This window comes from Mus caroli, unplaced genomic scaffold (assembly GCF_978045245.1).
Source record: "Mus caroli unplaced genomic scaffold, Mus_caroli_1 scaffold_3, whole genome shotgun sequence".
NCBI classification, from domain to species: domain Eukaryota; kingdom Metazoa; phylum Chordata; class Mammalia; order Rodentia; family Muridae; genus Mus; species Mus caroli.
The window spans coordinates 72804805-72819362 of NW_028227258.1; the positions used below are offsets into that span (position 1 = coordinate 72804805).

Genomic DNA, 14558 nt, shown 5'->3' on the forward strand with positions numbered 1-14558 from the left:
CGACCCAAAAGCGGGAAGTACCGCACGTGATATCCCTAAGCCAGTCTCCGCAGCCTAGAGTCACACTTCCTCCACGTGACTTCCTAGCAGGCAAGAACTACATATCCCAGGTAGCCTCATGTTAAGCAGCTCAGAAGGTATCTTTGCGCACAGGTCAGTGGCGGGAGGCTCAGTTTTCTTCACGGGTTTCTGGATCTATTGGAGGGCGTAACTTCAAGGCTACTGTCACTATCCATTTATTTACAGGGCCAAAGCTATTTCCTGACATTCACTACTCTAGATCACACAAGTTCTACCTGATTGCATCTATTTTAATTTTTACTACCTCAGAATACAAAGTGCATATAAGTGACTCTAAGTTGGCAGGACAAAGAGGCCTTTATACCCAAATTCAGATGGTTACCAATCATTTCACCCCTTCACCCCAGTACCCTCGAACCTCAAATTCCAGGGATTGGGGGGGGGTCAGATGAAGCATGTCATTTTATTTCACAAAGACTGTACAAAATCCCTTATAAAACATGGGGTAGACACCACCTGGTTACGTCATTCTGCCCCCCATCTGCCTCCACATGAGGGGCAGATGAGGTTGGGAGAGGGTAAATACTAGTATATACATGTCAGGGGTTGAATCGATAGGTACAAGTTCTGTCATATTTACACTATTCCACATATTCACAGGTACAAAGGAGCCAGGGGCTGGAGAGAGGGCGAGTTCTGGCTCTGTTCTTTTGTATAAAAAAGCACCAGTGTCCTGGATTGGACACCCACTGCTACACAAGGAGCAGGGGGCCCAAAGCCTGATTGTCACCGACTGATATCCCGACTGGAGTCCCACAACTTGGTGTTGGGTGGCTCAGTCCGAAGGCAGGCGAAGAAAGGATGCTGAAGGGCTTCACCTAAGGTCAGCCGCTTAGCAGGCTCATACTCTAGCATATTTTCAATCAGATCGAAGAGCTGGTGGTGGTCCTCTGCCTCTGAGGTCAGATACCGCTGGTGGAGGGCAGGAAGAGGGTAAGGCAATGCCTTACAAACTTCATTCTTTCTTTCCTTTTCAAGACAGGGTCTCACTGTGCAGTCGAGGCTGTTCTGGAGCTACGCACTGCAGCTGACTTGGAACACCTGCCTCAGCCTCACAAGAGCCTCTCGAGTGCTGGGATTGCAGGCCTGTGTCACCTACAACTCCCTGCTTCCTCTAAAGCCCTACTTTTGCTCTTTATAAAGAGAACCAAAGCTCAGTTTGCATGGAATTTGAAAGCTACCTTATCACATTATGTGGTCATAATATTTCTGATATTACAGCTCAACCTACCTTCCCACTAGCACAATTAATCCTTCATATTCGAAGTTTTACTTGTATATACTTGTCAACCTCATGAATCTTCCTTAGCTCCACATTAAAGTGTAAAGTGTAAGCTTTTCAAAGGTAGTTTATTCTTTTCTGTCTGACCTTAAGAATCCAGACAACTCTGGTTGTCTACAGAGGAGGTTATCTGTGAACCCTCGCTCTCCTCTGTCCACTGTTGACCATCTTCTGTCAATGTCCTCCCCCTCCTGCACTAACCTCCACTTATAAAATGCACTCCAGGGACCAACCACCCTAAGAAAGAAGCAACCTTTAGATGGTGGACAGTACTTCTCCCTGGCCAGGCTCACCCGCAGAGGTTTGCAGTTCTCACGAACGTAGCGCCCGGCTGAGGTGTTCTCATCCCAATCCAGGCGACCTCGATAAAAATATTTCTGTTTTCTGGAGGAGAAGGGGAGGTTTGTGCATTTCTATAAAATCCTTTCCCTTGTTTACCCAAGTAAGTGGGGGCTAAGGAGATGTCAATGAGAACAAGAAAATGATGCCTAACAGACAAATAATTCCATGAGGAGAGAAGCTCTAGTGCCTCCCGCGTAAGGGTCACCTTGTTTTTCTGATCATCCGAGAAGGGACAGGACCCAGGATCCTTTCCATCATGGCTAGATGCTCTCTGTTGTCATGGGTCTGGGAAACAAAGAGAGCAGAGCATAGGACGCAGCAAGGAGCGCTGGGGACTAGTTGCCATATGGGCAATATAGAGGACTGAGCAGGAATGTCCTCCGCAGACCAAGAAACCCAGCAGCCCGGGATCATCCACCATTTACCTGGAAGAGGGTGAAGCCAACGTAGTACTCAAAGATGATGCAGCCTATGCTCCATACATCGCATGGCTGTGACCAGCCCAACTCTGTAGTAAGGAGGAAAGAGGACTAAGATGCCTAGGATATGGCCCCCCAACCCCCCACATCCCACACCCTGGGCAGCCCTGAGCTCCCTTACCCAGGATGACCTCGGGGGCTCGGTAATGGCGAGTGGAGACAATGGTGCTATGGTGTTCATGGTCAAAGGTGGCACTGCCGAAGTCCACCACCCGCACGGCTGTGCTCTTCACACTGCGCTCATCTCGCTTCTAGGAGCAAAGCAGATGGGATGACTCTCCATCACACTGGGGCTCAGACACAGATGGGAGTGACTCTCCATCACACTGGGGCTCAGATACTAAGTTACTTCAGAGTCTGAAAAGGGTAGCCTGTTCCCTTATACCCAGAAAAACTAGGCTCCTAGTATTTTGTTGTTTAAAGCAGGATCTCCTTATGTATCCCAGGCAGGCTTTGAACCTGCAGCAATCCTACCTCAGAGCCTCCCAAGTGCTGGGATACAGGCATATGCCACCACACCTAGCTCTCACAGTAGCGTTGTAAGAGCAGGAAAGGAAGAAGACTAAGAAATGGTATGGAATAATGTGGAAGTCTCAAAAGTACCAGACCACTAGAGCCAAGTGTCTGGTGTGCTATCTGAAAATATGTCCTGTGTAGCAAAGGGTGAAGAAGACCTTTAGTGCTGATACCTCCAGCAGTCAAGCAATCAGTTTTCCTGCCACACAGAAATGCACATCTCAGAAAGGGAAGGTGGACACTTTCCAAACTGTCTTTCAATTTCAGTCTTCTTAAATGGTTCCCTTCTGACTTATCACTGTGGTATACTGCTTTTACCCAGCTGGAGCCAGACAGGAGGAAATTAGTAAAAGGGAAACACAAGAACCAAAAGCCAAGTGGTCCAGTGGTCTGCTCCTCTGGACAGAGGGCAGCTCCTGTCCATCTTACCTTCTCTAGGTTGTAGGTGAGTTCGTAGTCTGAATTCACAAACAGAATATTTTCAGGTTTGAGGTCCGTATGTGTCAACTTGTTATCATGGAGGACTGCAGGGGAGAAGGCTAGATCAGGCTTGATCCAGGTGGCTAGAACTAACTGCCAGCAACTGACCCCGTACTGAATACTAAAGACAAAGCTGGTGAGGAGGCAGGCCCAGACTACACTGGGGCTACTTTCTGCACTCCAACCAAATAAAATGGCTGGCCTAAGCGCTGCCCTTAGTAATATAAAGTGCACACAGAGTCCATCTGATAGACAAGCAGCAGTATACGTAAGTGGGAGCTTTTGTTTGGTCTTACGGTTGATCTCTGTGACTGCCTAACGATGCAGAGAAACAACTACTCTAGATTCTGAAGCTGGTGCCTCAGCTGAATGACCCAGGGTTCTTGCATCTGCTTTATAAAGAGCACCTCATTAGACAAACCTAAGACTCTAGCAAGAGCACCTCTGTGCTTGTTGTACAGTACTTTTCCTAAAAAAGGGATGAGGAAAAGACACTAAGTGCTGTGGGTTTGCAGTAAGAACAACTGGTGATGGTAAAGATGTCAGACAAGGCGGTAAGCGGAGGAGGGGCTGCCGTGACAGCAGCAGGTGTGAGAGTGGGCTGACTGCTTAGGGGCTTGCCTAGCTCACAAGTGTGCACAAGAGGCCTGATGGAGGAAAGGGCTGCCCCAGACTTCACCTCAGCCCACCCCACTCACACTTGACGGCCTGGCAGAGCTGGAAGGCCATGTGGCGCACTTGGTGGATGGGGTAGGGCAGGTAGTTGTTGTCTTTGAGGAAATCGAAGGTGCTAAGGCCCAGAAGCTCAAAGGAGATACACATGTGGCCATGGTAGTCAAACCAGTCAAACATCTGGACACAGAGGCTGGGGAGAGACAGGGGAAGTTGGATGTCTAATAAGTTCCCAAAGCCCAGCACCCCACCAAAACGAAAGACTGCATGGTTGTTGATTCCACAGTCGTATAAAAACATGCTAGCTAATGTCCCTGATAAGGACTAGGAATGTAGTTAAGTTGGCAGAGTGCCTACTTAGCATGCAGAAGGCCCAAGTTCAATCTGCAGCATTCCATATAACAATTATGATGGCATGAATCTGTAATCTCAGCATTCGGGAGGTGGAGGCAGGAGAATCATAAACTCAAGATTATCCTCGACTACATAGAAAGCTTGAAGACGTTTGCCTGGGCTACATGATACCCTGTCACTTAAAAAAAACAACCAACCAACCAAACAAACAAAAACAATTAAAATCATCAACAAAATTCAGGTCATCTAGAGAATGGCCAAAAGGAAGGACCAAAAAGTACTACCTGCTAAATTCTCCCAAACATATTTTTGTACTATTCTGAATAGTTCAAATATTATTCACTGTAATAGGGGGTTGTAACTCAGGAATACAGCACTTTCCTGTTATGTAAGAGGCCATTTCAAATCTCAGCCCTCAAAACAAGGAAAACAAAATCTATTTGTCAAGCAGGGGGTAGGAGGTGTACTTCTGCAATCAGAGCACACAGGAGTCTAGAGCCAGGGGGGGACCACAATGAATTTGAGGCCAACTTAGGTTATGTAGTATGATCCTATCTCAAATAAAAAAATTTTAAAAATGAAACAACAGAACAAAACAACTATTTGCTCAAGACCTATTAGCATGAAATTCCAAACAATATGGGTTCTCAGTTACCAAAGTCACCTTTTTTTGTTGTCTGGGTCTCACTCAAGCACAGTCTGACCTGGAACTTTCTATGTCCTGGTCACATCCTGGTCTCAAATTCATGAGCAACTATATCCCATCCCCATCCCCTGAAATTTAGTATCAGCCACTGTGTTGGCGAAGTTTATAGTGTATGTTAAATATTATTTGGGCTGGGGATATGGCTTCAAGTATTTGCCTAGCATGTACAGAAGTTTAATACCTGATACAAATAAAACTAGGTACACTTTGGGATGGAGAGATGGTTAAGTGGTTAAGAATACTGACTGCTGGGCTGGTGAGATGGCTCAGTGGGTAAGAGCACCCAACCGCTCTTCCGAAGGTCCAGAGTTCAAATCCCAGCAACCACATGGTGGCTCACAACCATCCGTAACGAGATCTGGCGCCCTCTTCTGGAGTGTCTGAAGACAGCTACAGTGTACTTACATATAATAAATAAATAAATCTTAAAAAAAAAAAAAAAAGAATACTGACTGCTCTTCCAAAGGTCCTGAGTTCAAACCGCAGCAACCACATGGTGGCTCAACACCATCCATCACGAGATTTGAGTCCCTCTTCTGGAGTGTCTGAAGACAGCTACAGTGTACTTACATATAATAAATAAATAAATCTTTAAAACAAACAAACCAACCAACCAACCCTAGGTACACTTCTATAATGGTAGGTAGAGACAACAGGATCAAGAGTTCAAGGTTATCCTTGCCGTTGGCTATAAGAATGAGCAGAAGCTAGCCTGGGCTAAATGAGGTACTGCCTCAAAACAAACAAACCAATCAACCATCACTGTAACAATCTTATTTAATTTTAGCCAATGAGTAGCATGCCAACAAAATTGTTACTGTATAAATACCCACAGATTCAGCACAATTCTAGAGCCTGTTCCTCTTCTTCTTCAGTTAGAATCAAGTCCTGTTGCACTTCAGGACAGTGTTCTACTACTAGCAGTCCCCATGTCTTCTTTCAAGGATTCTATTTTAACGATGTGAGCTAGTTACTGCATGACTGCGGATTTCTGAAGAGGCTACAGGTGCTGGGTCCCAGAGCTATTTTGTGTAATTTCCAGACAGGGCTTCGCTGCATAGCCCTGGCTGTCCTAGAACTCACTCTGCAGACCAAGATGGCCTCAAACTCAGAGATCTGCCTACACATGGCTCTGAGTGTTGAGATTAAAGGCATGCACAACTAGTGCCTGGCTCCCATAGAGCTATTTTAAATTTCTGTGTGGGTGCTGGGAACTGAACTCAAGTCTTTTTTTTTGGGGGGGGGGGGGAAAGGGTTTGAGACAGGGTTTCTCTGTGTAGCCCTGGCTGTCCTGGAACTCACTTTGTAAACCAGGCTGGCCTCAAACTCAGAAATCTGTCTGCCTCTGCCTCCCAAGTGCAGGGATCAAAGGCGTGCGCCATGACCGCCCGGCTTATCCCATCACTCTTAGGATGAGCCATCTCTCCCCTCATGTCAAATTTCTGCTTCAAGTTCCAGAACAGACTGTGTTTCTGTGTATTTTACTGGGGTTAAATTTAGGACCCTGTGAGATAGTTGGCTGGTACTCCATCCCTGGGTTACAATCTCTAGCTCCATTTCCATTTATGAGAAAAGATCTTTCTTACTAAAATTGCCCAGGCTGTCTTAAGCTTCCATCTGTCTTTCCTCCTCTCCCAAGTGGCTGGGATTACAGGCCTGCATCACCTACAGTGATGCCCACCAATGCCAGGCCCATTCATTCCCTGACTGCAGGTGTTGTAACACAAGCTGATGGATTAGAGACTATATCCTGATGCTCTGCCACAAGCACAGGATCAAGTTTAATGGGTGTGGCACATGCCTATACTCTCAGCTCTCAGTACGCAGAGGCAGAAGGGTCTCTGTGAACTTGAGGAATGCCTGTTCTACAAGCAGGTTCTGGCCAGCAAGAGCTACACAGAGAAAAACATGCCAAGAGAAAGAAAGAAACAGAGAGAGAGAGAGAGAGAGAGAGAGAGAGAGAGGGAGAGGGAGGGAGGGAGGGAGGGAGGGAGGAAGGAAGGAAGGAAGGAAGGAAGGACGGACGGACGGACTGGATGTATCCCCTGCCCGCCTAGTCCCAGCCTGGAGCCTTCCTTCTCGACAGAGCCCCTCGGCCTCCTCACATGTTCCTTTGGTTGCTTACTTCTTGTTGTCAGGATCTTTCTCATTGATTTTCTCCAGCACGTTGATTTCTAGTCGGGCTGCTTCCTTGTACTTCTCCACATTCTTAATGATCTTCAGGGCAACTCGTGCTCCACCCCTGTAAGGTAATAGGGGAGGCTTTTGTTGGGTTCAAGAACATCTCAGATTGAATGATCAGTGAGTGATTAATGGATCAGACTAAGAACTTCTGCCTGTCTAATCTCTAAACATATCCGATGCCCTGACAATCGTCTCTGCCTAACAGATGTGGAGTAAGCGGCAGGACATTAGTTACCTGCGATGGTCCACACACTGCACAACTCGGCCGAAGGTCCCTTCTCCTAAGGTGCTTACAATTTCATCTGAAACGAAAGAAAGCAGGGTCGGGGAAAGGGAGGGAGAAAAGGGGGGAATGAGGTGAACTGGAAGAAAATAGGGCACAGCAACCTGGGGTGAGGAGATGAAGGAAGGGGAACAGATATAGATGGCTGCAGGGGAAGAAACCCCTGTGTGATTCCCACCACCTTTAACCCAGGGGCCATGAGATCTGGGAGTGGACAACAGGTCAGTTCTCAACAGCAACTCAAACCACCCAGATGAGCAACACCACTGAGAAAGGCACAAGAGGCTGTGACCTGGGTTGGCATGGGACATTAGGATGGCTATGGGACCATTACAGGCTATAGGATTGTTACGATTTGGCTTGTACATCGCTCTTGTAGCCAGTCCCCGACGTGGTAGATGAGGTGGCCCTCAGCGTCGTCCTCTACACTCTTGGCTCTCCGGCTGCTGTGCTGCTGTCGGGGGGTGGGGGGGGTCGGAGCAAGCCAGGTGTCGGATCGGGGGCCGGAGGGAGACGGGGTGGGTGGTGTAGGGGTCACCGGTCACAGGCGCCCAGCCAGGGGGGACAGACGATGATGGGGGACAGTGGAAGGGAACACGTCAGATGTGCTAAGGCGGATCGGTGTGAGAAGAGAGAAGCGGCGCATAATCCCAAGTCCCCAAACCCAAATCAGAGCAGGGAGAGGCACGGGCAGAGCAGGAAAGTGATGATGTTGCCAGTGTTACCCACAGTCCCATGCTCTATGAAGCACATTTCTAGGCAGACGCAGTTTCCCCTTGCCCCCCAACCCAAAATTGCCCACTCAGGGGCCACAGACTCCAGGGCTTGGGAGACACAGGTCTTTCAAAACCAAGATCTTCATAAAAAAACCAGAGGCCCTAGGGGCAAAGCAGCTGCTCCCAACACAAGCCCAGCATATCCAACATATCACCGAGGGCATAGAGGATGTATGACCCTCCTACTGCCAAAGTAGGTCTGGGAACCCTCGAGAGTCAGAGAGCTCCCAAGAGGGTAGGCATACTTAGTGCCCACTCCAATAGTCATGCTCCAAAGCATGACTGAGAACAAGGGGACATTTTACTCATCAGGGTCCCTGAGGGACTGAAGAAGAATGGGGAGAGTAAAAGGCCTGGGCTGGCACTCACTGAAGATGAGCGGCTGAATGTCCGGCTACGTCTTCTCCGCCTTCTGTGTTTCCTTCGGCTGCTGCGCTGGCTTCGGTAACTGCTGTTCTCTCGATGGTATTCATAGGAATGCCGAAAGTCTGTGTCATAGTAGGCCTCTCCTCTGTCCCGGCTGTAGTCATTGCGCCTGTAGCTGCCACAGTATCGACGATCGTACAGCCGCCGATCGGATGAATGATCATCATAGCTGCTGTTGGATTAACAAATACCCACTAGCAATGTCAGTCCAGGCCACATTCACCGCCACAGCAGGCAATAGGGTCCTTTCTTAGGAAGAGCCCAGTGGTGCTTCCACACACCTACTGTCACTAAGACCTCCTCAAAGGCCCCTGCAGAAGTCCTCGGGGGCCCATCTCCTCCTCTCCAATGATCCAAGGGAACAAAGAACCAGGCTGCTCTCTACTGTTTCCAAATGAAATCCAGCCCTGCTCTAATCCAGTCCATTCCTCTCCATATCACTGAATTATTGAAACACTGCAGACCTAGCTTTCCTGTTAGCACATGAGTTCTTTTTAGCTGTTAGTCCACGGCATGCGCGCTTCCTGTCACCCAAAGACATTTCCGCCTGATTTTTTCTTTTCTTTTCTTTTTTTTTTTTTTTTTTTTTTTTTTTTTTTACAGGTTTCTCCGTGTAGCCCTGGCTGTCCTGGAACTCACTCTGTAGACCAGGCTGGCCTCGAACTCAGAAACCCGCCTGCCTCTGCCTCCCACTGCTGGGCTTAAAGGCGTGCACCCCCACCGCCTGGTGCCGCCTGATATTCACTAGTCCCACTAGTCAAGTTTCGGTATCCCTTTCTTTAATCAGACACGGCAGTGCACGCTTTTAATCCCAGGACTCTAGGAGAGGTGGCAGATGTTATCTCTGATTTCAAGACCACCCTAGTCTAAACAGAAAGTTCTAGGCCAGCCAGGGCTACACAGTAACACCTTGTCTAAAGAACAAAAGGAAAATGGCTAGAGATAGCCCACTGGTTAAGAGCACTGATCGCTCTTTCAGTGAACCTGAGTTCCATTTCCATGACCCACACAGCAGCTCACAGCTGCCTGTAACTCCAGTTCCAGGACTCCCATACTCTCTTCTAATGGACAAAGGCACCAGGAATGCATATAATGCAAGGTATACATGTGGGTAAAACACCTATACACATAAAAAATTTTTAAAAAGTTGTTTTCCCTGAACTACATATATCTAGAACCATTCCAACAATGCCTGGTGGGTGCAGCTTTAATCCCTAAGTACTTCCTCTAGAAAGCTCCTTTCAAAAAACATATTTTCCCCCATTTGAGAGTCTCATTATGTAGACCAGGCTGACCTCAAACTCAGTATGAAGCCCAAAGTAGCCTTGAGCTCATAATCCCCCTCCCCTCCCATCCCATGTGCCCACCACCAACCTGCCCCATCCCAGGTGCCCACCACCAACCCCCCCTCCCCTCCCATCCCAGGTGCCCACCACCAACACCCCCCGCCCTTTCTTTGCAATGGCAGGAAGTGAACCCCAAACCAAATCCGTGTCAGGCACATTCGTCCATACCTAGGCCCTTGGCCTTCAACCAGCTGCTGAGCCCACTGGCCTCATCATGTAACGTAACCAGTGACCTGCAATCAGTCTCTCTTACCTTCGGGACCGAACGTGGTAGCTGTCCTCCCTCCGCCGCCGCCTTGTCCGGTCACTGCTACTTGACCAGGAGCGACTTCTTCTTCGCTTATGCTTTCGGCTCCGATAGTGTTCATGGTAACTCCCCCGGCTACCTCGCTCTGAGGAATGGTACCTTCGGGGATGGGGCATCTAGAGAGGAAGGAAAGGCAGAATGGTAGGAACACTGAGTTTTCATAACCGTTCTCGTGGAATGCCTCTGACGCAGAGCTGCTTTCTGTCCCTACGTCCTTCAGCACACAAACGCCTCGCTTCCTTTCCTGGTAATAATCTTCCCTTTATGGACTATACAGCCACCTACAAATTTTGGCTGAGAACTCAAGAAAGTCAAATTCAGTTGCTCTACCTCAAACAAGGCTCCATGAAGACCTTCTGGTCTGAGCCACAGTTCACGACAGGTGACAAGTGTGTGGCTGATAAATACTGCCACAGTTCATCTCTGCTGCCATCTAACATGCGCAGCTGTGCCATCCTGAGTGCTTCACAAGCAAACAAAATAAAGCTTTAGTTTACATGGTTGTTTTAGTTAACAGCTCATCTTCTCTCCCCATCTAGACTAGGAGTGTCACAAGGGCAGTAATTTAGCTTCCCAGGATTTTACAGATAACTGGTAGCAAACACTAACAAGTTCTAGAGATCAGGATGTGGTCCCACAAATGTCTCTCACATGCCTGGCCAAATTTTTCACAAAGTTGTAAAACAGCACAAGGGAAGTGTGTCCATCCCAGCACCACTGGATTTATTAAGCAGGAAATAACTACACTGTTCCTTTTCTTTTGGGTTTGAGACAGGGTTTCTCTATGTCGCCCTGGCTGTTTTGAAATTGATTTTGTAGACTAGGCTGGCCTGGAACTCACAGAGATCCACCTGCCTATGCCTTCCAAACACTGAGATTCAAAGGGTGTTACGCTGCCCCAGCCCTTTTCTTTCTCTCTTTCTTTTATTGAGACAAGGTTCTATTATGTAACCCTGGCTGGGCTAGACTTGCTAAGCATATCTGGCAGAATTTGAACTCAGAGATCTTGTTAGCGTCTGCCTCCTGAGTGCTGGTATGAACGACTTGCAAAACCACACTTGATATATCCTAAGCTGGTGTCGATTTTGATATGTAGCCTAGGATGGCCATGAATATTTTCTGATCCTAATTCGGTTCCAAGTGCAGAAATTACAGATGGCTGGGGCTTACAAAGGCTGGAGATCAACCCAGGGCTTCATGCAAGTGACCCTCACCATATCAACTGAACTATATCCCTAGCCTACTAAGTACTTCTTAATTAATATCAGTAATAATTGGCCGGCAGCTGGGCCTCCATTAAATGAAACTGGTCTAATTAGGGTTCATGAGTCCTGTTTTGGTCAAAGGGGGAAATCAGAGCAAAATCACTGTCATATCCAGCAATACGACGAGCCTCGGGGGCAGTCTTGGCCCAGGACATGAGGTCTGTAGGTTTGACTCCAACATCTGGTCACCATTCTCGGCCGCTTCCTCACAACCTTCTTAAATTAAGGAAAGTGAACCTATGATACACTGACCTAAAGTGGCTGACAGGAAACCAAGAAGATGCAAGCACGAGGCTTTCCCCAGGAAACCCTATCTTGATTAACTTAACATAAATGCCATCTCACTTTGGACACCAACCAACAAAGCCACTGCATTCTTTCCTAGAAAAGCATATCTAGTCTAACTTTCTCAACTTCTAAACCCTGTTTCTTCCTTGCTTACTCAGAGAAGCTAAAATAATTCCCTAGTCTCAAACTCTTCCTCTACACTGCCATCTTAACACTTTTCGGTTCGTATTAAACCCTTGGTCCAACTTTTGCACGGCTGGGACCGCTCCGGTCTCTACCTCATCACTTCTACGGCTCTTCCAAGTTTACTATAGGTCTTGCTGCTACACCGAAGCACGTCGACCTCCCTCCCTCTCATCTCGCTACTCTGCTGCTTCGAAAGCCCGACACTCCTAATTTCTCCACATCCCGTTGCCGTCCGTCTGGCGGTAGCCATCTTTCCGCGGCCCCAAGGTCCGCCAGCCCGCGCGCTCACCGTTCTGGCGGCGAGGCCCGTGCGCTTGTCCCACAGGAAGTCCGTGATGGCGGCGGCACTGCGGCCGGAGTCCCGGCACCCCCGCGGCGACGAAGTGCGGTTCCACCCCCCAACCCGGGGCCCTGGGACCTCCCGCCCCGTTCCCGGGCTCTGCTCCAGTCCCGCCCGCCCGGGCTCCGTCCCCGCCCCCAGGATCCGCTCGGCGCCTCTCGCACCGCCCCCGCCCGGGGCCCGATCCCAGCTCGGTCTCCGGCTCTGGCCTCTCCGCTCCGCCGCCGCCGCCGCCGTGAGCGAGCACGCACGCACAGACGCACGCACGTCCTGCGTCACTTCCCAGCCTCTGATGGGCTCCGCCCCCCGACACCCGGCCCTTCGGGCCAGTGAGCCGCTTCCCCTGCGCCTTCCAGAGTCAGAGAAGCGCTGGGTGCGCCTCTTGGTTCGGGTCCCGAGGCGCTCGGAGCTTGTCACGTGTTTGTTGAGTCTTAGGTCTTTTTATCCTTTCCCATGACACCTTCCTTGCTCTTCACCAGAAGACAATTTGTGGCTTATTTAATATTGGCTGTTTTAAAGGATTGTTAGTTATTTACATTGTATCGCTGTTGAGCAAACCACTCCAGTGAGGCTTTGTGAAGTCTGGTTCTTCAAGCAAAACTTGAAAATATATACCCGCCTGCTTCCAAACGCCAGCAAAGAAAGGCTCCCTCTTTGTTCTGCACAAAAGTATTTCATGTTTGGGGCAGGTGCACAGACATAGAGGAAGGAGAATCAGACGCTGTGCGCCACCACTGCTGGGAAATCAAGGTTATTTTTGCTATATAATGAATTTAAAGCCAGCCTGGGTACACTGATACCCTGTCTCAAAAACAAAGGTTTTGTTTTGTTTTGTTTTGTTTTGTTTTATCTTTTGGGGTTTTTTTTGTTCTTGTTGTTGTTGAGGGTCTGGAGAGATAAGTTAGCAGTTATGAGCACTGGCTGTTCCTCCAAAGGACCTGTATTAGTTCCCAGCCAACCCCCACATGGTGACTCATGTGCCCTGTGACTCCAGTTTCAGGCCATTCGACATTCTTCTAGTATCCTCAGGCATTTCATGCATGTAGTGTACAGATATACGTGCGAGCCAAAATATTCAATGCACATAAGAAAATACAAATAGATAAATATGTATTAAAAAAAAAAACAAGGAGAAAACAGCACTATTTAAAGGTACTAGGAAGGGGCTGGAGAGATGGCTCGGCTCGGTGGTTAAAAGCACTGACTGCTCTTCCAGAGGTCCTAAGTTCAATTCCCAGCAACCACTTGGTGGCTCACAATCATCTGTAAAGGGATGTGATACCCTCTTCTGGTGTGTCTGAAGACAACTACAGTCATATACCTAAAATAAATAAATAATTCTTAAAAAGAAAAAAAATAAAGGTACTGGGTAATTGTCAGAAAGGAGAATTGGAAGGGAAACAAAATAACCCTCAGTTAATAAATATATTAAAGTTAAAGAAAATAAGAGTGAAACTGGGTGAATAGTCGAATGGAGACTAGACTGATTAGCAAGAAATAATTTAGAAATTCCTTGTGTTAAAAAGAGATCCAAGTTTCTGAGTTCGAGGCCAGCCTGGTCTACAAAGTGAGTTCCAGGACAGCCAGGGCTACAGAGAAACCCTGTCTTGGAGAGAGAGAGAGAGAGAGAGAGAGAGAGAGAGAGAGAGAGAGAGAGAGAGAGAGAGAGATCCAGGGGGGCTAGAGAGATGGCTCAGTGGTTAAGAGCACTGACTGCTCTTCCAGAGGTCCTGAGTTCAATTCACAGCAACCACATGGTGGCTCACAACCATCTGTAGTGGGATCTGATGCCCTGTTCTGGTGTGCCTGAAGACAGCTTCAGTAAATAAATCTTTAAAAAGTCAAAACAAGCCGGGTGTGGTGGCACACATCTTTAATCCCAGCACTTGGGAGGCAGAAGCAGACGAATTTCTGAGTTCCGGGGCCAGCCTGGTTTATAGAATGAGTTCCAGGACAGCCAGGACTACACAGAGAAACCCTGTCTTGAAAAAAACCAAAACATGAAAAAAATAAAAAATAAAAAAGTAAATGAAAAGTAAAAAAGTCAAAACAAAACAGGGAAACTAAAACAAAAACAGCAGAACTACGCAGTCCATCACCTGCAGCTTGTGTAATTACTCAGGGCTGGAGAGATAGCTCAGGGGTCAAGAGCACTGGCTGCTCTCCTGGAGTGAACCAAGTTCAAGTCCCAGCACCCACATGGTGGCTTATAACTCTCTCTAACTCCAGTTCTGGGGGCTCTAGT

At 48.1% G+C, this 14558-nt stretch overlaps 1 protein-coding gene across 4 annotated transcripts; it reads right to left on the bottom strand.

Annotated features, from left to right (window-relative positions):
- Positions 1–465: 465 nt before the first annotated feature.
- On the bottom strand, positions 466–12528 carry Clk2 (CDC like kinase 2). 4 transcript variants are annotated; one of them, XM_021157225.3, is made up of 13 exons: positions 12263–12528; positions 10181–10350; positions 8525–8750; positions 7746–7830; positions 7332–7398; positions 7038–7154; positions 3879–4045; positions 3130–3224; positions 2306–2435; positions 2131–2213; positions 1911–1990; positions 1657–1747; positions 466–993 (listed from the first exon to the last, which is right to left on the bottom strand). In XM_021157225.3, the coding sequence occupies exons 2-13, from the start codon at positions 10348–10350 to the stop codon at positions 808–810; spliced, it is 1497 nt and encodes a 498-aa protein (XP_021012884.1). In that variant the 5' UTR covers positions 12263–12528; the 3' UTR covers positions 466–807. The 4 variants fall into 4 exon arrangements, with proteins under 4 accessions (XP_021012884.1, XP_021012883.1, XP_021012882.1 ...); XM_021157224.3 differs by having other exon boundaries at positions 7746–7833; XM_021157223.3 differs by having other exon boundaries at positions 8525–8753.
- Between the last annotated feature and the right edge of the window lie 2030 nt (positions 12529–14558).

Excerpts from the sequence above, each read along its gene's own strand:
- Clk2 (XM_021157222.3), bottom strand. The coding sequence starts at position 10,350 with ATGCCCCATCCCCGAAGGTACCATTCCTCAGAGCGAGGTAGCCGGGGG. Across the intron at positions 8,754-10,180 it reads TACCACGTTCGGTCCCGAAG|CAGCTATGATGATCATTCAT; the intron begins GTAAGAGAGACT and ends TTAATCCAACAG. Across the intron at positions 7,834-8,524 it reads CATTCAGCCGCTCATCTTCA|CAGCACAGCAGCCGGAGAGC; the intron begins GTGAGTGCCAGC and ends ACCCCCCGACAG.